Source organism: Mauremys mutica, chromosome 8 (genome assembly GCF_020497125.1).
Source record: "Mauremys mutica isolate MM-2020 ecotype Southern chromosome 8, ASM2049712v1, whole genome shotgun sequence".
NCBI lineage: Eukaryota > Metazoa > Chordata > Testudines > Geoemydidae > Mauremys > Mauremys mutica.
This window is the reverse complement of record NC_059079.1, coordinates 86,982,049-87,008,367: the sequence shown is the minus strand read 5'-3', so window position 1 is coordinate 87,008,367 and position 26,319 is coordinate 86,982,049. Positions and strand designations below refer to the sequence as shown.

Below are 26,319 nucleotides of genomic sequence, written 5' to 3'. Positions count from 1 at the left end.
CACTCCGTTCTGGGAGCAGAGGGATGTATATATAGACTCACGCGCGCAATCTTTCCTGGGGTATTATTGTGCCTTATTGGTCGCCTGATTTTGTTATTATTTTGCTGGGCTGTAAGAGATGCATCCTAAAACAATGACATTAAAGACAGTGGCGTGGGGCTTGGTGGGCAGGAGATATTTGTTCTAATTGATATAAAATAATCTCATTTTAGCAGTGTTTATGGAAAATGGCACAGTCTGGAAACAGAACGGGATCCAGATCCCCCCCCACCACCTCTATCTATACACACACACACACACACACACACACACACACACGAGTTTCCATACACGGCTACTCCCCCACCCCCAGAAACAGCCCTTAAATATGTTTCCCTCCATGTCGTCAACAGCAAAGACCACTCTAGACAAACATGTCACCTACCATTAAATGTGCATAAAGGGCTGGAACACCTCCCACCCCAAGGCTTTAAACTGATTTCCTACGGGTTTCATCTACAATGCATATTACTTTGGTTTAATTGGCAACGCAATGCATTTCTTTGTACGTATCTGCACCTACATCTACCTATGCCTGTATACATACATATGGACACACGAACGCATTATGCTGCCTCCTCGATATTTCCTAGTTCGCCTTCATTCATATTTATAGAGCTATTAAATATTTGATCAAAGGTGGAATGCTAACGCAGACCGGTTGTATTTTTAATGCACGCGCCTTAAAATAGGGTGTTTTGTAAATTGCAAGTGTCAAAAGATTCCAAGTGTAATCTCCCAGCCCCCAACCGTACACCCTCCCCCCAAAATAATAATAGTGCTGCAGATTGTAGAAGGATTTGAGTCTGCAGCCAGAGAGAAAGGGATTAGGGCGAGAGCACTGGAAGTTAAATTGTGCTGCATATAAAAAAAATGGGCGGATTGGTCTCTAGATGAGAGCTTGGTACCACCTTCCTTTCTAAAATAAAATCTCTCTGGCATGAAGTCACAGCCTATTTCACATCCGGTTTACCCTGGGACGTATTACTACTGTCTTGGTAAAGAGAAAGCTTTTGTTGTGTAGCTGCGGTCTGAATATTGGGAAAAGAAATTTGGGTGTTAAATCTTTCACACCGAAGCACCGGCAGAATCCATGATGGCTGAGACCGAATGACTGAGAAGCAGAGCCGGGGAAAGCAGCACAGCCTCAGCCGCTCTAAAGGCTCCTTACCTTCACGCAGCCCTGATTTCTTGAGCGATTTTCTCTGGCAGACTTTTTCAGTCATTCTGCGAACCTGTGCCCAGAGGGGCTCTAGGTAAGAGCTGCTTATTTATCGCTAACAGATCTTTGATCGCTCGGGTTTTTCTAGAATCACATCTATGTATATAGATGACCAATTTTTCCCCCCTAGCAGGTGCATTTCAATCCCTTTCCCCCCCCCCATCTCCGTCCCCTACCCCAGGTTGAGAATCCGCAGCGATCGGTGGGCATTTTTACACGAATCGATCTGAAAATAGTCCCTTAGAAAAAATATTTTTCGGGGGTTGGGGGAGGATGACTTTCTCAGGGAGAGGTGGGGAAAATACAAAAGTTGAAATGCAGGAAGGAAAACATGTCTAGATCTGAGCCTCAGAACAAGGCAAATCTCTCAGCATGGATCGAGAAAGGCATTAAAATGCATCTTTTTCCAATGGATGCTACTAAAATGATCAGAGAGGTGTGAGTCTTTCTCCCATTTTGAATAGGAAAACTGAAGAACATTTAAAATAATATCTGGGATGGGGGTGGGCAGGTGAGATTGGGGGAATTGGAATCACCTAATGCTCCTTTAAACTGTATGTTTGCATTTGCTTTTTTTAGACTGATAGAAACTTTACTTCTCCAGCAATTATAATGTCTCTATGGTTTTATTTAACGGGGGGGTGGTTGGGAGAGCCCATCTGATCAAAGAAGGTAGTTGAGATTGATTCATTTTTGTTACACGAGGAGCCTTTTGCAAAAACAAAAGTTAACAGTAATAGGAGATGGTGGTTTTGAGACTACAGATGTTATCTTTATATTATAAGTGACATGATAATAGTGCAATTTAAAATGATGAGCTCTATGGTTGTTTTCCTGTTACATCCAACTCACCTGTATCGCATCCACCTAGATTAGCTCAAACCCACTGAATGTTTACCTTCTGATCATTTCATTATAAACACATTAATTGTATTTCATTGCTCATCTGATGCTCTGTAATGGTATTTTATTGATTTAGATTGTCCCTGAGAGTGTGCAATGAATTGGGGTAGATTTATTTAAAGGTACAACAACAGGGAAATGTAGAGTTCTTCATTTTCTCAGACATTTTAAATATTCCAATTCATTCCTCATTTTGACTCTTAGGGGAAAATAGAGGTTTTAGATTTTTTCTTTTTTAAAAGTCACGAACACTGGAAAGTTACTGGATTCCAGCACACAAAAATATAGAGAGAGACCTGCAGAAGCATCTAGCCAGCCATTTAAATGTTGAACATTGACTCCACAAATACCAGCAAAGTTTGTTTTTAGGCTTACTGGGGAAAAAAATGTAGGGTCTGCTTATTTTTTACTTTAATTACAATCTGTTTGGATTAAATCCGGGGATAATAAATAAATAAATCAGGAGCCATTTGGAGAGGCAGGAAAAAAGACTGTTTACGCGGAAACATTTCCTAGCATCAGCCAGTGAGGATGGCTTGAGATTTAGAAGACGGTATGTAGGCAATCAGCACATGGTTTGATTAATAAAGTGTGTCCTTTAGCCTGACGGAAGTATTAGTGTGCATACTTAGCAGCAGATCGCAGAATGGGACTCCAAACATTACACTAGTTACACAATGATGCTTCAGTAAACAAGAGACTAGAAACAGGAATGTCTCTGAAGAAAGTTGTTTCCATAATACCCAGGTAAAGCACTTATAACCAGGGACACTCTACTCCATTCAGTCACTAGCAGAGATCCTAAATAGCACATCTGCACTCAAGTAGGTAAAAAAAAAAAGGCACGAAACAAGCAATTGTATTTGGTTATTCACAATATCATGAAAAACATCAACATTGTTAACACAGGAGGATACTGAACAGTGGCCTTTTAAACTTATTCTGGGGCTAAGCACTTTAATGCAGTAATCCGTATTCTTTTTAAAGCTGAAAAGTAATATAAACAAGATTAAAAACCGATTGCAGTGTGTGTTTAAATAAACACTAATATTTCCAAGTCCAAAAAAGGAAGGCAAAGAGATGAATGGATGGGACACCATTTTTGTTTTTACTCTGAATGACGTGCTATAGCACTGTGAGGTCATTGACTGACATCAAATTATTTAGCTAAAGTTACTTGAGTCCTGTTGTGTTTTCCAAAATGACTGTTTTAATGCAAGGGTTGTTGATTGTTATTTATTTTCCTTTCCAGCTTTCAGAGCCCATCATGAAGAGCTGTCTTTGGGCCTGGACCCTGCTTTTGAATACACTGTCTGGAAGAAGGTGGGGGGAAATATTTTAAATGTTTTTGTTTGTTTGTTTGTTTTATAAAAATAGACATTTGGAACCTTTACTTTGTTATAAGGGCATAAGAAACAACTATCACATGGACTAGACTCTATTAAGTGTATTGGGGGAAGTTAATCCTTGTTCAAATCCCAGCTAAATCTAAATAATGAAGAGTGAAAGTAAACTATAATTTGTTTGCTTAACATCTTTATGCTAAAATTAAGAAAGTTTTCAGCAGAAGCTATTTGAGCCATATTAAAGCTAAATTATTAATTAAATACATAGAAAATAATATGTTGTCCTTTCTACTCAAAGATAAAGAGTATGAGAGTTTATTCTATATTTCAGTTGTGACTGTGAACCAGTTAGAAAGGGAAGTGTAATGAAGGCATTTTATTTCAGTGTTCTGGGCCAAATCCTGCTTTCACTGGAATCAGTGTCAAAACTCCCAATGGATTCTGGACTGGGTCCTAATTAGTTAAAAAAAAAGTGTTGGTTCCTGCAAATCCTTACTCGTGAAACTGGACCTTGCTAAGTGGCAAAGAAGGCTTATATGCCTAAAAATTTGCAGGATCAGGCCTCACCACAGAACCTTGGGTTTGAAAGTCCATGCTGTTTAATCTATATGTTAAAAAAAAACAACTTTGTGTAGAGTTAGCATTAGTATTAGTACCATTCATGATCATACAATTATCTTATTTGATTATTAAACCTATGGGCTAAACCTGAGTATACTTGAAAAGGAAAGTACAATCCAAACTTCACTGGATGGGGGAACTCAAAGATATATTTTATTGTATTTTAAAACATTAAAATCCTATCTATTATCCTACCTAATGAATAACGGTCATTAAAGGTATTTTTTTCCCACTGTCAATGATAAGCCTTAGAAAATATTTTGTACACAGATTTCTATAATGTCTTCATTAATGTCTTTTATTCAGCAGCTCTAGAGAAATTTATCTCATGACCAACCAGAAAAGCTTAGATAGATACAAGAGGATAAAAAGGTCTATTTTGCATGAGTGTTTCTTCTAAAAAATAGAGATGTAAACAGTATATGTATACAGTTTAATATATGTGTTGAACAAACAAGAAATATTTAAAAAAAAACACCCTTATTTGAAAATCTGTCTGAAAGGTGAGAATTTAAAGTATTCTTTGGGTATTTCATTTTGTTTTTTCATTTGCTGGAGTATTTTGTGAAATTATGTTTCACTGGAAATATATTAATTGTGTATATTCTAAAGTAAGAATTAAAATTCATTTGACTGCTTTTGAAAAATTATATGAGGTGTCACTATTATAATGACCTGTAGATGGAGTTAGTGTACAGTGTTTTATTGTACAGTGGTTTAATATGAAACCGCCAGTCACATACAGTAACTTTGATATTTTTCTTCAAAATATACATACTCCACATTAAATATATTTGTTTATGAAGTCATTTTATCCAAAGCAACTTCACTTGCCTTTAATACTAGATTTTTGTTAATTCCTTGGCAAGTATAGTATTCTAATTAAATATTTTTTCTCTTATGTGTGAAAGATTGCAGGTTTTCAATCAGATGGTTCTGTTCACAGAAAATAAAAATCAATGTTGGATCTATTTTACCAAGAATGGTTTCCTGAGTTTGGATAAGCTACAGTGGAAAAAAATCACTGTTACTTGGAATTTATAATGTATTATCTGTTACACTTGTGCAAACTGCTCATGTTATACTGATATGTCAGTTAATTAAAACCAAAATACCACCCAACCCATTTGCTATTAGAAAAATAATGTGAAGAATAGATAAGTGTACTTAAAATTCCACACCCAGAAACACAATTAATGACATAATTATGTTTTATCACATCCTCTCAGATTACATTGCCACTTGTCCATCACTCTTTCCCCTCCTTTACCCCAGGGATACACATTTATTTATTCTCATCAGCCTTACAAAAGTGAACTTTCTTCTACCTTAATCATGATAACCTTCTGCTCTCCTTGAGATATGTATGCACAGCAGTTTGTTTACTGACAATGAATGTTTATATAGAATTTAATCCAGAGAAGAGTCCTGTACCACAGCTCTGTGTAATGCATTTGGGAATGGATCCTTTAACATATAATGCATATGGGAAAAGAGTGTAATACAGCAGCTTAATTTGTTAATTAAAATATAAGTAACATCTGAAAAGATGTCTCAAAATATTTACATCTATCACATATAATTTAAACTATCGATTTAAAAAGGAACCCCATCATACTAGAAATATTTTGTGTTTATGGTAGCTGTTTATGGTAGCTGAAAGGAAACGTGCTAGAATCTACTAATAATTTTTCAATGGGAAAGGTATTTGTCATTTTATTCAATTAATTAAAAACAGAACTATAGATATCTTTGTTTACACATTCTTAGTAATAAAAGGAATTATATGGAGTTCCAAACAACACATGAAATAAAATGGTGGTTAAAACCCTGTGAATACAGGTTCTGTTAGTTGTTTGAATCTGTAGTTTCCTTTATTCAAAACCTCTTTGGAAATTAACATAACAGTGATTTTTCTGTCCCATGGAACAAGTAATAAAAACAAAGTATTTTTTATGCATGTGGGATCTACAGACAAGACTAAATTGATGCGGTTAAAGGAAATAATAGGTTTTTTTATAATTTGATCTTTTACATAACCATTACTTCCTTATAAAACAATCCAGGCTGGTTAGAACAACTAGGGCTGGCAGAATGCTGACCCCCTTTATTAATGCCCATTAATGCCCATTAATGCTGAACAAGTGTGTAATAGTTTTCAGCAAGATGATATCACCCTACAAAAGGTGTTCTGCAGCTGCATCATATTGGTTACCTGATTCAGTAATAATGTATGTGACAAAATTATGTACCGGAAAGCAATTTGGGTTCAAGGGCCAAATCCCTCTGGCTGGACACATGCCTAATGTAAATTTCCCATGGTAATGGATGGAGTAAGGATGACAAGATTTGGCTTCAAGGCAACCATAATAGATGATTCAGGAGAATTAGCCATGGCCTGTATTTGGCAAGGACTTTAGGTAGTTAAGAGACTGATTCTGACCTCATTTACACTTGTTTAAAACCACAGTAACTCCATTGACTACAATATACTTCATCCTGATGTACACCAGTTTAAGTGAGAATACAATAATCAAGTTCAAAGACTTTGATTCTGCCATTCTTATTCAGACAAAGCCTTCCACTGACTTCAGTGGGACTTCTGTCAGAATTAGGACTGCAGCACTAGGAACCTGGGAGGGAAGGTTTACAGAAAAAGGTTTCCTTGTCGACACATAGCTTGATTACGCATTTCCATGGAATAATTGTAATTCTTCTTCTTATATAAATCTGCTAATGGAAAAAGGAAAGCAAAAATGTACCAGCATAAGAAAGTGATAAATATGTATGTCTGTTAACAACGATTTCATCATATTAGTAAATGTTTTGTTCTGGCTTTGATCCAATAATAAGCTCCGCACAGATGTCGGTTGGGCTGCACGCATGTTTATGAAGGACGCATCTTTGTATTTTTTATTTTCTCTTTATTTTAGCAAATATAATCAGTATTGAAATTCCATTCAGTCTTTATTATGTATTTCTTTTAATCTGAGCCCTTGATAACCATTATAAATCTAACACATTATCATTTGCTGATAAATACATATGTCATTGTGGAATATAAACTGAAAAATTATAGCCATTAATGAATAATGAAGTAAGCAATAAAGGACCCAAGTTTCACGTGCTTTCTATTTGTAGAAATGAACTGGTGTTGACATAAGCTTGTATTGCAAATGTGTTCTTTAAAAAGAAAATGTTTAAGAGAAAGAACCATCTAATGCACTACAATCTGGTATTATGGAAGAGATTTTGTCTCCATAAGTCAGTATAAGCAAGATTAAGGAGATTTTGGAATTATTGTTTTGTAGGGTTATTGGTAAATTGATGATTTATAATGTTAACTGCTCTCTAATTTCAGCTATGGACAAACTTCATTACAAGATGAAATTAAAGACAATACTACAGTGTTTACCAGAATACTGGATCGTCTGCTGGATGGTTATGATAACCGCCTGAGACCAGGATTGGGAGGTGTGTGATATTTTCATTTTGAAGGTTGCCCCTTAGAGCAAAATTAAGTTTAAAGTGATTGTTTTTACATTCATATTTGTTTTGCATGTTTATACAACAATTTTGTTATACAAGACATTTTAGTAACACATCCCTCTGTAAACACTCACACATACACACCTTTTAAATTATGACAAACTATGTGGTTCTCAGTTCAACAAAACATTCACTGAATTTTGCATGAATGAGAAATAAAAAATTTGGCCCAGGACTTGACTAACTTCAATGCACTATATATCAGGCCCATAAAAGCCTGATCTCTTAAAACAAACAAACAAACTCCCATTGATTTCAGTCATAACAGAATATGACCCTAAGGGCTAGATTCTGCCACCCATATTCATACAAATGTCTCAGTAAAGTTTATAGGGTTTTGGCTAGGTAAGGATATCAAGATTTGGCCCACCAGTCTTTGTCTCTGTAGTTCCACAATGCCTATTACGTTTTCAGTTTAATGATCCAAATCTAAAGAAAGGGAGAAGAGTTAAACTGCCATCCTTTCTTGTATAACAGTGCTCTACATGTTTCTTTAGTAGGAAATACACTGTACTTAGAATTCACAAACAGAATAGGAAATCTGCATTCAAACTGATACTTGGTCCTGTTCTGCTATAACACACTGATCCATCATTTGGTTTTATATGATGGCTTTTCAAGAAAAAGGTTCTACATGTATAGATATAAACTTGTTCTTTGCAATGATTTTGAACTGATGACCTTTGAGATGCCACAATTTGTTTTCCTTTCCACTCTCCAGGAAAAAAATAAAATTGAATATATATGTTTTCCCTCATCTATTAGTTTTCAATAGAGTTCCAAACAGAAGTATTTATTATAAAGAACATTTTTCTATAAAAAGAATGAATATATTATCCCCTAGCCATGCAAAAAGAATCAGATATAAACAAGTATGTGCGTTCAGTTTGTGTCTGTTAATTCTTCCGTTTTACCACAGTCCTTGAACACTGGGTCAAATTCATGCGTGGCCTAATTGACTTCAGGGATGATTATCTTTAAACTTCAAGAACCACAGAAAGCAATGGATTGTTCTATATTAAGGATTTCAAAAGTAATTTTGAAGCTAATAGGCAACAAAACAAGTAATCACTTTGTCCACTTGATGTACAAATATTTTGCCAGCTTTCATGTAAATCCTTGGATTAGTCTGGAAATAAATATTCCTTTATCCTTGACTAATACCACTTTAGATTTCAGTCAACTGCTATAGTAAGTGCATATACCATAGAAGGCAATGAGAAAGGGAATATATTATAAAACCTGATATCATATGACCTCCCCCCATTCAATACAAATATTTGTGCAAATTCTTACTTGATTTTTGCACCTACCATGAATTACTTTAAATTTTTCTAGGAGTATGAACAGAAATTGATAAAGGGAAAGAAAAAGAAAATACACACTTTTTCTTTGTTGAAATTGTTAATGGGATAAGATAATCTTATAATAATTTATTTAAAATGTAATTTGTCAGAGGGTGAAACAACCAGATATTGCTAGTGGGTGAACCCTAGTTTGTTTGTATGCATAGGTCTATATCCTCCAGTCCTGTTTGGAAACAATGCCAATGACTACTGGACCTAATGGCATGAACAGCTAGGGATGATCATTCCAGTGTAACTGGGGTCTTCCATTGGTGTAGAATCAGTATAGTATCTCCTATACCAGCTGCCTACCAACTGCTGGTCCCCAGCTACTATATTAGCTCCTCTGAGTCATTGACAGCTGGGCTGAGTTTGAACAGCCCTGAGTTTGCTCCAGCTTACACTGAGAGACCAGCCTGGCACAGAGCTGGCCAGAGCTGGCCTAGGATTTGGGGAGCACAAAACTAGCATAAAGCCTTCTTTGTTCACACTTCCCTCCCATCTTCTGAGTGGTGTTTTGTGTTTCTTATCTATAGCCAAGGATTTGGGCTATAGTATTTATTTATTTTGATGATGTAATATTTTTTAGTTGCGGGAATATCTTAACTTCTCTACTCAAATGTATTTCTGAGAATGACTGAAGAATCCTGAAGACTATGACAAAGAAAAAAACATAAGAACATAAGAATGGCCATACTGGGTCAGACCAAAGGTACATCTAGCCCATTATCCTGTCTTCCGATAGTGGCCAGTGCCCCAGAGGGAATGAACAGAATAGGTAATGAGATCCATCCCCTGTTGCCCATTCCCAGCTTCTGGCAAACAGAGGCTAGGGGCACTATCCCTGCCCATCTTGGCTAATAGCCATTGATGGACATATCCTCCATGAATTATCTAGTTCTTTTTTGAAACCTCTTAAAGTCTTGGCCTTCACAACATCCTCTGGCAAGGAGCTCCACAGGCTGACTGTGCATTGTTTGAAAACATTTTCAAATAAGTCCAAAATATGCTATAATTGTGGACAATAAGTTGTATGTTTCAAGCAAAAAGGAATACAGTAATACCTTCCACTGCACCACATATTCATTGGGGAGCTAGGATAAAGACTGAAGCACTGGCAGGATGTGAGTGGTAGAGCTGCTGGATTTTGTACCAGTTAGAGTTTTTTTCAGTATGTGTGGCTTCATTCCTAAGTCCCACCTTGTGTTGGGAACTTTCCTTTATTAGATCTTCTTCCAGGATCTCCCTTTATTAGAAAACCTAAACAGCATATATGTTGATTTACTGTAGGATATGGAGATTATAATGACAATCTTGGTAAGGCCACACATAAGGTTGAGTGTACAGCTTTGAGCACTTTGACATTTGAAAAAGGTTGATAAGTTAGAAAGAATTAAAAATATTGGAGCAGATGACCCATGAAGTTAAATCACAATAACTGAAAATGCACATAATAGAAAAAAATGGCAGCGTGGATTTCTAAAAAGCAGCTCTATATTTTGCACCTGCAATTTCCAGGTTGTAAATAATTGTGGTACAGAATGAAGAGAGAGAATGTGGATGAGTTAAAATCTTTTATTGGACCTATTTCTGTTGGTGAGAGAGACAAGCTTTCAAGCCACATAGTCATTTAGATGTCTGCCTCTCTGACATCTACAGTAAATAGCAGCAGTTGTGTCCATCCATAAATGTGGACATAAAACTACATTTACAGTTATTTGTGCCTGGAAAAAACTGCAAACACAAAAGGAAGATCAGGAGGGGCTATGTTCAAGATCAGCCTAGTGAATGTCTATAAGTATATGAGGGGTAATAATTTATTGGAAGCAATGGGGCAAGGAATTGCATGGAGGAGTAACAGACTGGAAAAGGGAAAATCAACTTAGACATTAGGAAAAAATGTAAGAGGGAAATCAGTAAGAGAATAGAATCATTTACTAAGGGAACTAGCTGAGCCCCATCATTAAACATGTTCAGAAGCAGACTAAATACAACAAATTGATTCCTATGATCCTTTCACCTGTATGGTGGAAAACAGATCAAAGGTACAGAGATAGCAATGGAAAGGAGGCAACATATGGAGTGGAAGTGGAGCCTTAAGTGCCCAGGAAACCGTCTGCCTGACCAACAAAATTTTGAGGTTCTGTGGTAATTTGAGTGGAGTGGATAAATGTCTGTGGGTAGAGACAAGGAGTAGCTGCTATAAGTGACACTAGGGAAACCTCAGATTTTCCAGGCAGAATGAATGCTCCATTAATTTCTGATCTGGGGCTAGTGAACATGGAGGTTGAGGGTGTGGGCAGCTGACAGCTTTGAACTGGGTGAGAAGGCCACAGACTGGGAAGGGGAGACTAGGTTGGTATGCAGAGGGCCAGGCACTCTTCACAGATGCCCTGCTATCTATAGGGTGACACCATATTCACCTATAGGGTTTTAGGCTGTTCCTTCCACACATGAGTGCATTCCTCCCCTGCCACTTGAGGGATTCACTGGGATCTGTGACCTTTCAGCCTGGCACAATTGTAAAAGTAACATGTCCCCTTCATAAAGTCTTCCATGGAAGAAGTATGGGAAGAAGAAGAGTGGGTTTGACTGGAAGATCTAGCCTGATATCCCTTATGGATTCTGATCTTTGTAGTTATTGCTCAAACATATATTATAGATCCCTATAATTATAATCCCTAGATTATAGGGTTACTGTTACTCGCGTTCTATTCTATCATTACTTTAGTCTACACTTCATTATGTAGCAAAATTATTTTGTGTTTGTTTCATTCAACGGGTAAAAGTTATTTTGTTGATTACTGTTTTGAGGCTCTAATAAGAGTTATTGGGTCTAGATGATATGCTTGATGATATGCTTCCTGAACACTAGAGCTGGGTATAATTACTGTAAAACCATATATGTGGACATTGATACTACAAAGCACTCTGTGACTCTGAGAGCTCCCCTATCCTAGGGCACATTATTTTCACAATGTACATGATGTCTAGAGTTTAAGCAATGACAATAAACTTTCCAAATACAGTTTGATACTAATGTTATCAGTAAATATTCATGTTAGAGATCAGGGCAACCTATAGTAATTGCCTTTGGAATCAGATCTGAACTCACCCACAGTTTTGGTTTAGGCCATATCTGTATGTGAAACACTGAGGTCCTTACTGTAGTCTCAATCTATAGATGTAAAGGCCAGAAGCGACCAGTGCGATCATCTAGTCCAGTGGTGGGCAATCTGCTGGACGTGGGCCGCCATCAGGGTAATCTGCTGGTGGGCCGCCAGACAGTTTTTTTACACTTGCACAGCCACCCGCAGCTCCCAGTACCTGTGGTTCACCGATCCCAGCCAATGGGAGCTGTGGGAAGTGATGGCCAGCACATCCCTGTGGCCTGCTCCACTTCCTGCAGCTCCCATTGGCCGGGAACAGCGAACCGCGGCCACTGGGAGCTGTGGGCGGCCGTGCAAATGTAAACAGCAGATTACCCTGACCGGCTGCGTGCAGCCCACAGGACAGATGTTGCCCACCACTGATCTAGTCTGACCTCCTGGCAACAGAAACTCACACATCCTTTCCTGTAACAGATCTATAACCTCTGGCTGAATTACTGAAGTCCTCAAACAATTATTTAAAGACTTCAAGTTACACAGAATCCACCATTTACTTTAGTTTAAACCAGTAAGTGACCCATGCTGGAGAGGAAGGCAAAAAAAACCCTAGAGCCTCTGTCAGTCTGACCTGAGGGAAAATTCCTTCATGACCTCAAATATGGAGATTAGTTAGACCCCGAGCATGTTGGCTAGACCCACCAGCCAGACACCTGGGAAAGAATTCACTATAGTAGCTCAGAACTTCCCCATTTACTGTCCAATCTCTGGCCATTGGAGATATTTGCTACTAGTTATTTACTATTCTGACACTCTTACTCAAATTGAGAAGTCCAATTAAAATTATTTGACGCCACTAAATGTGAATAAGGGTGGAAGAATCCAGCCCTCTGATCCTATTCATTTCTTACTCAGATAAACTGCCATTGTCTATATCTTTCAATAAAAAAACATGCTGAGAATTATTCTGATCCTTGTCCGTCCCCATGTCCTAAAAATGCATCAATGGGTTTGATGATCTATCAATGATTTATATTTTAGTCTAAGTCACAACCTTCATTTCTCAGGGCAGGCAATGTGCCAAGGATTTGTTTGGATGCTGCAGAATGCATGTTAATTAATCTTCCACTTCTTGAGAATATTCTTGCAATCATTCATTCTCTAGAGAATTGCGAAGTTATATTGCTGTTAAAAATATCAAAGTTACATAATTCTCCAAGGAAGTGGGACATTTTCCGTGTGTGTGTGTGTGTGTGTGTGTGTGTGTGTGTGTGTGTGTAGCACAGTTGGCTTATTTCCTGTTGTTTGCACCATGTTATTTTTTCATTTATTTCTCAGTTTATGATCCTATCATAAGCCCATAAAGTAATGAAATTCCTGATAAGCTAAAACCAAGCATTTTACTTCCATATCTGTTTGTGTTTGAGCCAGAAACTTATTTTACTCATTATTTTTAAGGTTTACATTGGTTTCATCTCAATATCATTAGTAAAACAACTGCTCCAGTTGCAGTTACGTTATACTGGATGATGTTTGTTTATATTTTGTGGGCCACATCCTCAACTAGTGTACACTCGTTTACACCTGGTGAGGTTCTGGTCCAATCTCTATTTACACGTGTTCTGCCATCAGTCAGAGGCCCTTTTGAGTGTTATGATATCTAAGACCAGCACTGACGTGGACAGCAAATAATGAATTACAGTTGGTTTTAATAGTTTGCTGAGCAATAATCATCTGAGCCCTAATTCTCTGGTGTGTTAAATTTCCTTTGGACTGTTCCATTGGTACAAATGTACAGTAATTCAAATCCTTGAAGATTCCTTTTTTGTAATGGCATCCTCATATGGATTAGAGCTAGCATAACAGTTCCTTCACTACCACATCCCAATTCCACATTTGGTCTGTGGCTGCTAGAACAGTTTGTGGCCAGCAAATAAAGGTATTATAATGCTGGGGACCTTTTCAAAAGACAGGAGGAAATTCAGCTACAGCTGTAATATTATGCTTTGTGTGACTAAGAATAGCTCAAGGAAATTTCAGTCTTTAGCTTCTTTAAAGAAATATTTGAGGTTGCCTTTTCTGCTATTTAAATTCTCCGATGACTTCCTAAAAAGATGCAATAACATTGTTTGTTACATTAGCTGTGATAATGGATTACATCACAACTAATATTACCTTTTGATAATTAACCACTAAAAATGTGTGGATATTTTAAAATAAGATTTTAAATATTTAGAAGTTTTAGATATTTTCAATTAATATAAATAAAATTAATATGCACAACTATTGCTTTCTTGTCATAACTTTTGGTTTCATGTATACAGATTTTGTGCTTTGTTAATGCTACTGTTTTTATTGTTGAACATGAGTTTATTTTTGCTACTGTCCTCTCCCAGGTGCAATAAATTATGTTTATTAAAGAGTTAGTTCACCAAAGTCCAATAAAATGAAATCAGTTTGAACTTGAAGAGGGGTCTCTTAAATCAATAATTTTGCTATTATATTGTTTTACAACTTTGAAGGAATATGTGTATAATGTAAAATGTATGTGATATCTATATAATATATTTCAACATGTCAATGAACAGGATGTGGGTGGTCACACCGAGTGGTTAGAGCAAGAGTCAGTGGTCAGGAATTGGTGCCAAGGGTTAGGATCAGGTTTCCTGCGTCCTAAGCTAGGGCAGGAACTATTGCAACCACGGGCAAATGCTTTGAGCAGCTGCTCAACTGTTGCTGTTGCTGGGCTTAAGGGTCAGTCTGCTGACTCCTTCAATCAATCAGACTGTGTAGCCAATCAGGCAGCCTACTACAGGCCAGTTGCACTTGTTTGGTTGCCCAGAGATTGCCTCGGCTTCAGGCCCTGATTCCTGACACAAAGCCCTGTGACAATATCCTTTATCATGGACCTTTGATCACCTCTCTTGCACCATGTCTAATTAATCTATTTTCTCTGGGACTACTTCTAATATTCCAGACCTCTCAACAACTGACATTTTACAACTGTCATTTTATTTGAAATTTGAGAAATGTATTCTTCCTTCTTCCACATTTGGAAATTCCCCCAAAAACTCACTGGCCTGAGGTCTAGGATAGGCAATATTTATAACTGAATATAGATTCATAGTTTTCAAGGCAGGAAGGGACCATTGTGATAATCTAATCTGACCACCTATACCTCACAGTCCATAGAATTTCCCCAAAATAATTCCTAGAGCATATTTTTTAGAAAAACATCCAATCTTAATTTAAACATTGCCAGAGATGGAGACTCCACTACAGACACACACACACACACACACACACACACACACACACACACACACACACACGGAGTTTTATGTAAATTGTAGAGGTTTCTAAGTTATTATTAATCTTTTGTCTCCCTTAAAGGCCTATATAACTGTTCTCATGATCCAAAGGGAACCTGGCAATAGGGATGATGAATGGATTCAAACAGCACTGTCAATAACAACTTAAACAAAAATCTAAAACATTTATAAAATAGCTGTTTACAATATGAGGCATATATAGAACACATGAAGATGTCGTATAATGGTTTAATTGGCATTTGTTTGGAATGGCTTGCATGGCTCACTCTTGTCTATTGCACTCGTGAGTAATGCAGCCACCTCAAACCCCTGCTGATAAAAATACCTTTATTTCACGTAATACTGTATTTGCTCTGTCTTTCTCTCTGTCTCTGTCTCTGTGTATTATATAAATATGTAACATACATGCATATATGTAACAGACAAATAGAGGGTTAATTAATGTAGAACTTAATATGGACACATGAGATGAGTTTTGAATCCAACATTAGCTATTGAGTACTCTTTATACTGTTGAAACAAGCAGGTGTATTAGTTAAAGGTTCATTTTAAGAGTTAATTAACAGCAGAACTATGACCTGTCTGCAAAGAGATTTCAACATCTGGCATAAAAGCTCATGTCTCAAAAAGCTGTATTGTGACAGCGCATTGAAAAAAAATGCTGGAAATATTGACTGTGAAATTACATCTATAAGCAATAAATTATCTAGCCCACATTGTAGACCAATTTTAGAATAGCTAATCAAAGCCAATAAATTTTCTATTCGGGTGAGAATTTGTGGTGGTTAGATCTAATGAAGGCTGTTGATAGACACTCACTGTCCTAATTTCCTGCTTCATCAGAGCGTGTAACTGAAGTGAAGACTGACATCTTCGTCACCAGCTTTGGGCCTGTTTCCGACCATGATATGGTAAGTACCATTCTATATTGTTACAGTAATAATTTTTAGGGGGGTTCTATAATAACATGATACCTCACTCTTTCATTTTTATATATATTTTGGTTCCAAAATAATGTCAGCTTTTACACTTAACCATTATTGTTAGCTATGACTGTATTTAAGTGCCCTTAAATTAGAAGCCTCTGTGACTTCAATAAGAGGTTATAACAGGCATTATACGCACACCATAGTATAGAATTCCTCTCATACTTAATCATTTTGAATGGCTCAGTACCCTTGAGAGAATGATCACTCTGTCCAAATTGGCACACCGCTGATCCAATTTAAAAAAAAGATCATTATTTTAAAGCATGATAAACACGTAAGCCTACAGTCTGAGGCCCATGCTGTAGAACTCATGTTTTTAAATTAAACACTGCTAATCAATTGGAAGTGAATTTCCTAGGTATTGGCTGGTCAAAGAAGATTAATGACGAGAATCTGAATCACTCCTTTATGGTGTGCATATCAAAGCCTAATTGCTCCATAATCACAAGGGAGTCACATGTTCAGAAACCTTTAGCAAAGCTGCTGTAGGTACTGGCCTTAAATTTAAAAAACGATGTAAAAACAGGGGCAAATTCCTTTACTTTTTTGCATATGTGAAGGGACACTATTGACAAGCCTGGGCTGATGTATGGCTACTAAACCTTGCTAGATCTTCACCATCTGTATAAAAATGAGAACTGGAAATATCCTAAGAAAGTAGGCTTTTATTTTTTCCCTATTTAAATTAATCATCCAGCTAATTGAAACACGAACAGAACTGGAAGAGAAAAATATAAGTGGAGGAACTAGCACATGAAAGTAACTGATTCCTTTGGGTGTGTAAATTGTTGTGTGTATAAATTGGACCAGTCTCCAAAGCTATAGCTGCACTTACACAGCAGCTAATTGAGGTTCTAGCTGAAAAATATAGCATTCCATGATGGGATTATAGATAAAGTGTTTCTCCAAAAATTATTTATTTTTCATGTGCCACTTTTTTGGTACTTTGCCCAATGCCACCATTTGAATGTTGCTCGAAGTGGATGATACCATTTACACATTACGACTGATTTGAAAACTGCAACTGATATTACTTTTAGGATGATATTAAAGCAGGCAGGTGTGTTGGTGTGTTGGGCTGCACAAACTAGTTAACTGCCCCTTTAGATGCTCAGTCCTTTCCAATGAAAGGTAATTCAGAAGAACGGGTGGATCAAGTGACCCATGTTCTCAGTGCACATGCACTAAGATGGGAAGCAGCTGCTTTCCAGTGGAGAGTGGGGCATACCTGCACAGAGGCTGATTGTACTGAGTGGATCACTCTAACGCTGAAATAATCATTCAAAGCAGGTGATGCATTTGGTGAGTTTTCCTTTCTTCTGCTTGCATGTAAACTGCAAACAGATTGTGAAATTCTTACATTTATTTGTTATTTGAAATTATAAGTAAATTACTTCAGTGGCAATTTCTTGGACTGCGGTTTGTTTATATCCTACTATTATTCACAGTTTGCACTCTGCTGATAAATTAGATAAGTCATGTCAAGTTGCTTCTCTTCCCTGGTTGGCTAATTGATATAACCAAACAACACAATGCAACCCGAGTATTTTTTTTAAATAGAAATATGCAATTTGAAATTAATCTTCAGTAAATAGACTTTTAAACTAAAAATGTAGCAGTTTAGATTTTCAAAAGTGATTTAGGGTTCCTCCATTTTTGAGTGCTCAATATGAGAGACACCTTAAAGGGGCCTGACTTTCAGAAGGTGACTGCCCAGTACATTCTGAAAATTGGGATCCTTTAAAATGTCTCAGGTTCAGCAGCCCAAATCACTAGCCAAATTTGAAAATCTTAGCTGCTTTTTGCAACTTGGTTCAGATGTTCACAGGAAGCAAACATTAAAGGAGAATGAACATGGTTGAATCAAAAATCATTTTAAAATTTGAATTAATATTTATGAACATTTTCCCCAACTATTTGCGTTGATAGACTGTCTGAAAATGGGTATCCAGTTTCACTGTGGAATTCCAGCAATGCATGCCACCCTGGTGAGCAGTACATCTGGAGGCCTTCTCATAGCATAAGGTTAAGATCAAGACAGCTTGTAGGCTTACTGATGTATCTAGGACTATGCCAAGGCTGAACTTTCTGTCTTACTTAGATTTGGTTGATTCAGGTGATTTAATTATTGAATATAAGTTGAAGCTAATTTGACACTTAATACGTGTCTATCTTTATGTGACACTTGGCATTTGAGTAGAAATATAATACTAGAACATGAGGTCATCTATTTTCAAAATTAAGCATAGGTGTATATTAAAGCAAATAACTAATATATCAACATCAATATATCTGAATTTATGTTGCACGAGGAACCACTAGGTATGAAAAAATAGGATGGTTCCTAATTTTATAATAATTTTATAATAATTTTATAAACATACACCACATTCTTAATTTTCACTACACTAATCTTGGGCAAAGACGTGCATTGATTTGTTAATAAAATGCAATTTTACAGTAGAGGCTTAGAGTTTATGAACCAGCATCACATAGGCAGGTGTATTTTAATGTTTAAGGAATTGTTGCTAGTTATGTCTCATCTCCCTTTCAGGCATCCAGTAATATCTGTGTAGCCTGTTGGCACTGACCCTACTACTCTCTCTTAAACTAAATTTCTGTACTAAGTAAAATGAACATGGAGGAAAAAAGAGAGATGGAACACATGGCATGTGGTTGCCATCACCCCATTCATTTTCCTTCTATAGTCTGTCTCTCTTTCCCCAAACCTTCCATGGTTGTTAAGATGCGAAGCTCCTCAGGGCAGAAATTCTGTCTTCCTATATATTTCTATAGCAACTAGCACAATGGGGCCTTTGGGTCAGGGGCCGCTCTAGGAATTTGGCCGCCCCAAGCACGGCGGCATGCCGCAGGGGGCACACTGCCGGTCGCCGGTCCTACGGCTCCGGGGGACCTCTTGCAGACGTGCCTGCAGAGGGTGCGCTGGTCCCACGGCTCCGGTGGAGCATCCGCAGGTCCACCGGAGCCGCCTGCCGCCCTCCCGGCAAAATGCCACCCTAAGCGCGCGCTTGGCGCGCTGGGGTCTGGAGCCGGCCCTGCACACACCTGATCTCTCAACTTCAGATCCCCATGCACCAAAATCCAGTGACTGACTGAGCTCCTTAGTCTCCTCCTTCCAAACTTTCATGTCATCCCACTGTCTTCCCTTTCTGCAGTTATCAGATGTGGGTGAACAATTGCTTCTATGCTGCCAGGCTGTCATTTCCTGTGTTTATCATTCACTACACCTCTGTGTAGGAGGAAGTTTTGGGTCGAGCTTGGAGAACATAATGAAAGTCCAACAATTTCCTGTCACCTGCTGCCCATAAACCACCGAGCCCCTCTCACCTCTGCTTTGGTACAAACATTGGTGTGAAATCCTGACCCCATTGAAGTCAGTGGCAAAAGTCCCATTGACTTAAGTGGTTCCTCATGTGGGCCTTTTTCCAGCAGAGCCCTTTAGCATGTACTTAACTAGAAGCATGTGAGTAGTCCCATTGTAGCCAAATAATCCTGCCCCCAGTTGGGAGATGGAGTAGGAGTCATTAGGTGACTGAAAACAATAAAAATACTAATGTGATTAGAATTAAGCACATGCTAAAATGGCTTGCTGGATCAGGGCTTAAAGAAACATTTAGCCACATGTGACTAAACCATTTGACTATGTGCAAGGTATTTGATTATGAATATCATACCAAGATAACAGATGAAGCACAAAGACATACTGTAACCTTTCCAGTCTAAATAGCCTGTAATGCAGCTGATAATTTACTGATTAGAAAACATCTCACAATGGTTTCTGCTCCATGAAATACTAACATTTGTTAAAAATAAATGGAGGATTTAAAGGTGGTCTGTTGTGCTGGAGTCCGGTGTGGTGTGGAACCTAATTTCTTCCATTATTCTTTCCAGCGTGCCTGTCTTTCCCGACTGTATTCTTGGATAGATGTGTAGTTCTGTTACTTGTATGTGTAATATATATCTATACATTTTCAGTGATGGCAGGGCCATTTTCCTTCATGGTTTGCCTTTGGTTCTTTGTCAAAAAGTCTAAGGGGAGCCTCAGTCTTCAGCCAAAAACAATGGATGATTGCACAGTGTCATTTTAAATTGCAGTGTTTTTCAATAGCTTCAAATTCATCACAGCATCATAGCAGTTACAGATGGAAGAGATGTTTAAAGTCACATAGGTTAGCCCCATGTCAGTACACGATTATTTCCTACAAATTATTTTATCATACTTCATCCAGTCTAATATTAAATCTTTCCTGTCACTCGAGATATATATATATATATATATATATATATATTACAGCTGTTTTGTAATGTCATCCTATTACTTCTGGTTATACTGCTTTGTGCCATGATAAAAAAAAATTTCATTCCTTAATGAGCAATGGTTACTGTCAAGGATGAATTCTCCTCTCATTTACACTGATGTAAATCAGGAGTAATACCTTACTTTCAAACTATTGTAAATGAGGAGAGAATCAGGCATTGTGTCCCTTCCCCCATCTCCTCAATCGTTGCCTGGGCAAGCGACAAGTTTGGTCCAAATCTTCCTTTGACTTCTCTTTGTACAGTCTAGTGATTCTGAGCAATGAGCGCTTGTACTCTTTCCTCATAAATCATTCCTACCATAATTTTCAGTGATCTCTTGAACTCCTCACAACTTGGCTACATATGGCTAGAACTGAAGGCAATATTCCAGCTGCAGTCTCACAAAGGTTTATTTTATAGCAAGAGACAAATACTTTCCAACTCTATTAAATAATGCTTCAGCATATGCAGTTAAAATATCATATCTATGGTAAACTCATATCTTACTTGTTGTTCACAATCCTTTCTAAATTTATTCCTAACCTTTTTTTAGTTTAAATGAGTACCAAAGCCATAACCATCTTAATAACAATCTTTAGACATGTTATACTGTTCTCATAATTTTGATTTTACAAAAATACTAAAAGTTTACCTGTCACAAACTTGCATTGCAAAATATGACAATCTTGAGAGTTTTCCTGTTGTATTAATTGCTCTAGGAATATACAATAGATGTATTTTTCCGTCAAAGTTGGAGAGATGAGAGACTAAAATTCAAAGGACCCATGACAGTCCTCCGGCTAAATAATTTAATGGCCAGCAAGATTTGGACACCTGACACTTTTTTCCACAATGGAAAGAAATCAGTGGCTCACAACATGACAATGCCTAACAAACTACTACGAATTACAGAGGATGGGACACTGCTGTATACAATGAGGTAAGAATAAGAATGCAGTATTTTTTCATTTCATTTGAAATTACTAATTTTTTACAGTACAATTTCCTCAGACAGAATGAAGAAGTATTTCTTTAGAAAGATTACTGCATGTTTGAATTTTAGGCTTATTAATTATTTTCACAATAGGCCATACAATAATTGATTTAAATTCAGGAGTTTACTATGTAATCTTTTTTCTCATGCCAAACCATGGCCATTTTTACACTACCTACCTGTGCTTTAATGCTGTGATTTTGAAAGGCACCTAAGGGAATTAGGCCTAGAGCATCAACTAGCTTTTAATGGACCTGAAATTGGAGTTTCTTTTGAGAATCCCAGCCTAAAATCACAATGAAGCCTGAAAGTTTGCTACTCACACTCTAGTGAAGTAGGCCTAAAATGTAAAGAAGTTTTTTTTTTCTTTGAATGCTATGGAAAACAGACGCTGAGGACTAGAAAAATGAGGGCACAGAGGTTTTTGCACACTTTCTTTGTTCCATGGGAAATATAGGACATTATAGTCTAAAAATGGACATTCATTGTTTTAGACATAACAGGAAAACCAAGTGGTCTGAAGAATTTGTGAAAATGTTGGGGAACACGTTGTTTCATTGATAGACATTACTCTTTTTATTAGAAATGTATCATTCTACTCATGAAGAATTTGGATAATTATGAACTTGTTCTAAATGCTAGTCAGCAAAGTAAATAACCAATTCATTCCACACGTTGTTACAGAACACAAAGATTAACAATTTTGGATTGAAAAGCCTTATAACAAACAATCAGAAAGGAATGTTGGTTTTTTGTTTGCTTGTACTCCTATTTTTGGCATCTAGACAGTTGCCAGTCTACAGGTTTTGTCTTACTGGGATTCAAAGTATAAAATAATTCTTTAGACTAATCAAGCTGGTCCCCAGTGTTTTGAGAAATCCAAATCTCCATGCTCCTGGGAGCATGTAAATATGTTCAATTTATTCTGAAACATCTTTCAATGCTGTCTAAGCTGGAGTGGACCTTTTCATCTGGCAGTGATACAAGTTTAGGTCAATTTTTCTTGTCTCCCCAAAACCTTGGATGTTAGGGACCTAATACACAAAAACACCACTTTGCAGTGCATTGTTCAAATATGTCCTTTTAACCATTATTATTTCTGTCTTCCTCACCTTTCACTTGTAAAAGTGCAGGCATGCAATCTCTATATAGTATTCTGTTATTACTGTCCTTTCCTTGCTGATGTGTGGTGCTTGACTTTTTCAGGGACAATATAAATCCTGTTGTCATAAGCCTTCTCTATTTTACCTGTCTTACTGAGCAATATTTTTGCATCCAAGCCAATCATCTTTATTTTTATCAATCAGGAGCTTAGCTTGAATTTATCCCAAGCTAATACAGCAACAAGGTTTTTGTTTTAAGTAAATTTCAATCCCCAAACCACATTAGAACCACTTCAATAAGGCCAGGATTTTACCCCAAGTGTTTATGTTGTTGAGAGATTACAGAAGTATATAATATGAAAGCAGTGGAAGTTTTGTCCAAGTAAGGAGTATGCAGTTTCATATAATTTCTTAGTGTCTGAGTCCTATATATATAATGAACATCTGATTCTGTTGGGTTGTCATTATCACCAATACATCTCTTTAACAAATTGGCACTGGACATTCTAAAGAATTGTGCTTAAAATGGGCAAAGTGCATCTACAGACTTACATTTCTATTTCATGTTCAGTGTAGCAGTCAATTGGGATTTAAGAAGTGGGTGTTCAAACTTTCTGTGTGGCCTCAGGAATCATTTACTGTGGACTACCAAAGAAAATAATTTTGAAAACTTTATTTGGAAGTTTTCAAACCTACACTTCCAGTTCATTCTTCCTAGGTTGTCAACTCTTCTGCAATGTTTGTACCAATCTATTGATTTAGGTTAATTTCCAAACTGAGGCAGACATTTAGAAAAAGAGGGCCTAATCTAATGCCCATTGAACTCAGTGGAAAGCATGTCATTAATGCCAGTGGGCCATCAGGTCCATATTGTAAAACATCTTTGATATGAAAAGAAGGCTTATTTTGCAACATCTGATGCCTGTGGCTGATGATAGTAAATAACTGGATAATTGGCCAAGCACAAAGCTACTGAAGAGGAAACACTCTTTAACATTTTGTCCTGATACTCCCATTACTCAGGCAAAAATCCCATTATTGTCAATGAGAATTTTGCCTGAGTAAAGACTTCAGGAACAAATTAAACAATATTAGAAGACTTGTGGAAGATTTCAGTCTAGTCAAGCAACATCTAGAGCTGAGCAAAAATTTATTGGGGAAAAAAAAAGTCACATTTTAAAAAATTTGTTCCAAACCATCTTTTAGAACTTTGTGAAATATGACAATAATTCTTTGGATTTCTCTTGTTACTCACTTAGCAAATGTATTTTATAATTGTATTTATTAAATATTCCTTTATATAATTGTATATATATAATTTTGTTTGTTAATTGCATAAAGCTATAATCTTTTCTTTTGCTTATGAATCCATTGTAGACTGACTGTGAGAGCAGAATGTCCAATGCACTTAGAAGACTTTCCAATGGATGCACATGCTTGCCCATTGAAATTTGGAAGCTGTAAGTTTACTTTTAACTCAGGTTCCCCCTTTTATGGCCACCTTACAAATATTTCACATCAGATCAGACCAGAAGATTATTTAAAAACATAAATGCTTGTATTTTTTCAATCTTTCCAGTTTTTTTTTAAATGAATATTTTCTACATGACTAAATATAATCCAACATCTTGTCTAGGCATTAGCCAAAGAGAGAAATGGCTACACTCCAAAGATGTAGTTGCAGCATGGCATATAGAAACCCACTTTAAACTTGACTGCAACTGAATTTTAGTTTGAGAATAAGTAAGATCAATGATATAGACCCATGGATGAATGAACTGATTCAGATAAAAGTGAACCTCTTTCCCCCCAATTTGCACATTTTTGAAATCAAATACGAATCAATTCTTTTCTAAGGTGTGCAAATATTCCTATCACTTTTTTTAAAAATTGGAACTAAAGCAGAGGTATAATGAAAAAAAGGTGATCTTTTCGCACTTCTGGAGATAAAAACCTTATAAATTTCATGAGAGAGTCTCATTCTTTCAAGATTTCTAGCTCAGATTAGCAGATTTATAGGTTGAAAATTGAACCCCATTGATCTCATTTGGAGTTTTGCTGCTGCCTCCAGTGGGACAAGGATTTCTCTGAAGAGGTTCAGTTTAGGTAAGCATCCTGCCTGAAACCAAATTCTTGACTCTTTTGAGAGTCATCCATCACAAATATTCCCATTTTGCAGATATATTGTTTTAAAATTATTTATTAAAATACACATATCAAAAAGCTGAATTGTGAGAAAGTGCTTGGATCAGAAAAAAATAACAGGAGGAGTTTATTTCATCCAGTTCAACATGAAAAAAGACGACAAAATGAGTGAACATTTAATAGGATACAAATTGTTTCCTCAATGGCTATTTCTCTTTCAGTGGTCATTTCACTGATAATGGATAATTATTCATTCAATTCATTCCTCACTGGGTACCAGACAATGTGATAATTTACCTTGAAATGAATGGCCCTATATTTACTCTAAGAAAGGATTGATGTATTGCCTTTAGGCAGCTACCAGTCTTCTACACACAATTTTGTATATTGCTGGGATTCAGAGAATAAAAAGCTTAGAAACTTTGAGTGCAGCTGGCCAGAATTTGGTACCTTTTGAATGTCAAACTTTCTTTCAGCTCTTCCAGGAAACATTTCTCACTATCTCCTGTGAAACAGAAGAAAATAAATAAAACCTCCAACTATAATAGGGCATATGTCTAACAGTGTTCTGAGAAAACTGATGTATCAGGGTGCCTACCAAATATGTTACATTTGTTTTAAATGTTCTTTACAGACTCTCTATTCTAGTCTAGGCTCTCTCTGGCTGGCTGTTACACAAGTCCAGGTTAGGCTAGTCTTATCTTACTAAGTGTTTGGATTTTCAGATGTACAAGGCAAGTTCTCACAAGCAAATGGGAAAGGAATTCTCTGTAGATACAAACAAAATAAGGATGGAAGCAGGATAAATAAAATGAAAGCATGTACAAATATAAAATCCTTAATACAAAATTAAAACAAAACAAACAAAAATATCTTTAGATTATTATTTATGGCTCTGATCATGTTTCCTCTGCCCTATACTCTTAAAATGTATTATTTTTATTATCATCAGTGTGTATGATTGCTCTTCAAATGAACTAAATAGGGAGTAGGGGTCGGATTCTGCAGTGATGTCAATGGGAGTTTTACCAATGACTTCAATAAGAAGAGTGTCAAACCTTAGTACTGTTATTCGGAGCCAGATATGATGTGAGTTGGTATGTTCCAAGCTTCCTTCACAAAACTCCATGACCAAAACACACACTGAACTTTAACAGCCCTGCTACTGCAGTCTTGGACTCTTGTGCAAGGCACTATCAAATATATTGACTGTTTTGTAAAACGTACAACAAATGGCATCCCTTTTGAGGGAACAAAATGAATTTCCTCTGAGAAAGGGGGTGGTGCCTTCCTGGCATCATTT

The 26,319-nt window shown here is 36.9% G+C and overlaps 1 protein-coding gene across 5 annotated transcripts in view; it reads left to right on the top strand.

Annotated features, from left to right (window-relative positions):
- The window catches only part of GABRA1 (gamma-aminobutyric acid type A receptor subunit alpha1), a 90,864-nt gene that overhangs the window by 35,283 nt on the left and 29,262 nt on the right, over positions 1-26,319 (top strand). For 3 of the 5 annotated variants that reach the window (XM_045027656.1, XM_045027655.1, XM_045027660.1), the window contains exons 3-7: positions 3,417-3,487; positions 7,493-7,605; positions 16,309-16,376; positions 21,494-21,714; positions 24,249-24,331. In XM_045027656.1, coding sequence (XP_044883591.1) covers positions 3,432-3,487; positions 7,493-7,605; positions 16,309-16,376; positions 21,494-21,714; positions 24,249-24,331 — 541 coding nt within the window. In that variant the 5' untranslated portion in view covers positions 3,417-3,431. Of the gene's footprint in view, positions 1-3,416; positions 3,488-7,492; positions 7,606-13,967; positions 14,073-15,156; positions 15,219-16,308; positions 16,377-21,493; positions 21,715-24,248; positions 24,332-26,319 lie in introns of those variants that run through there. The other 2 variants (XM_045027658.1, XM_045027657.1) reach the window with 2 other exon arrangements.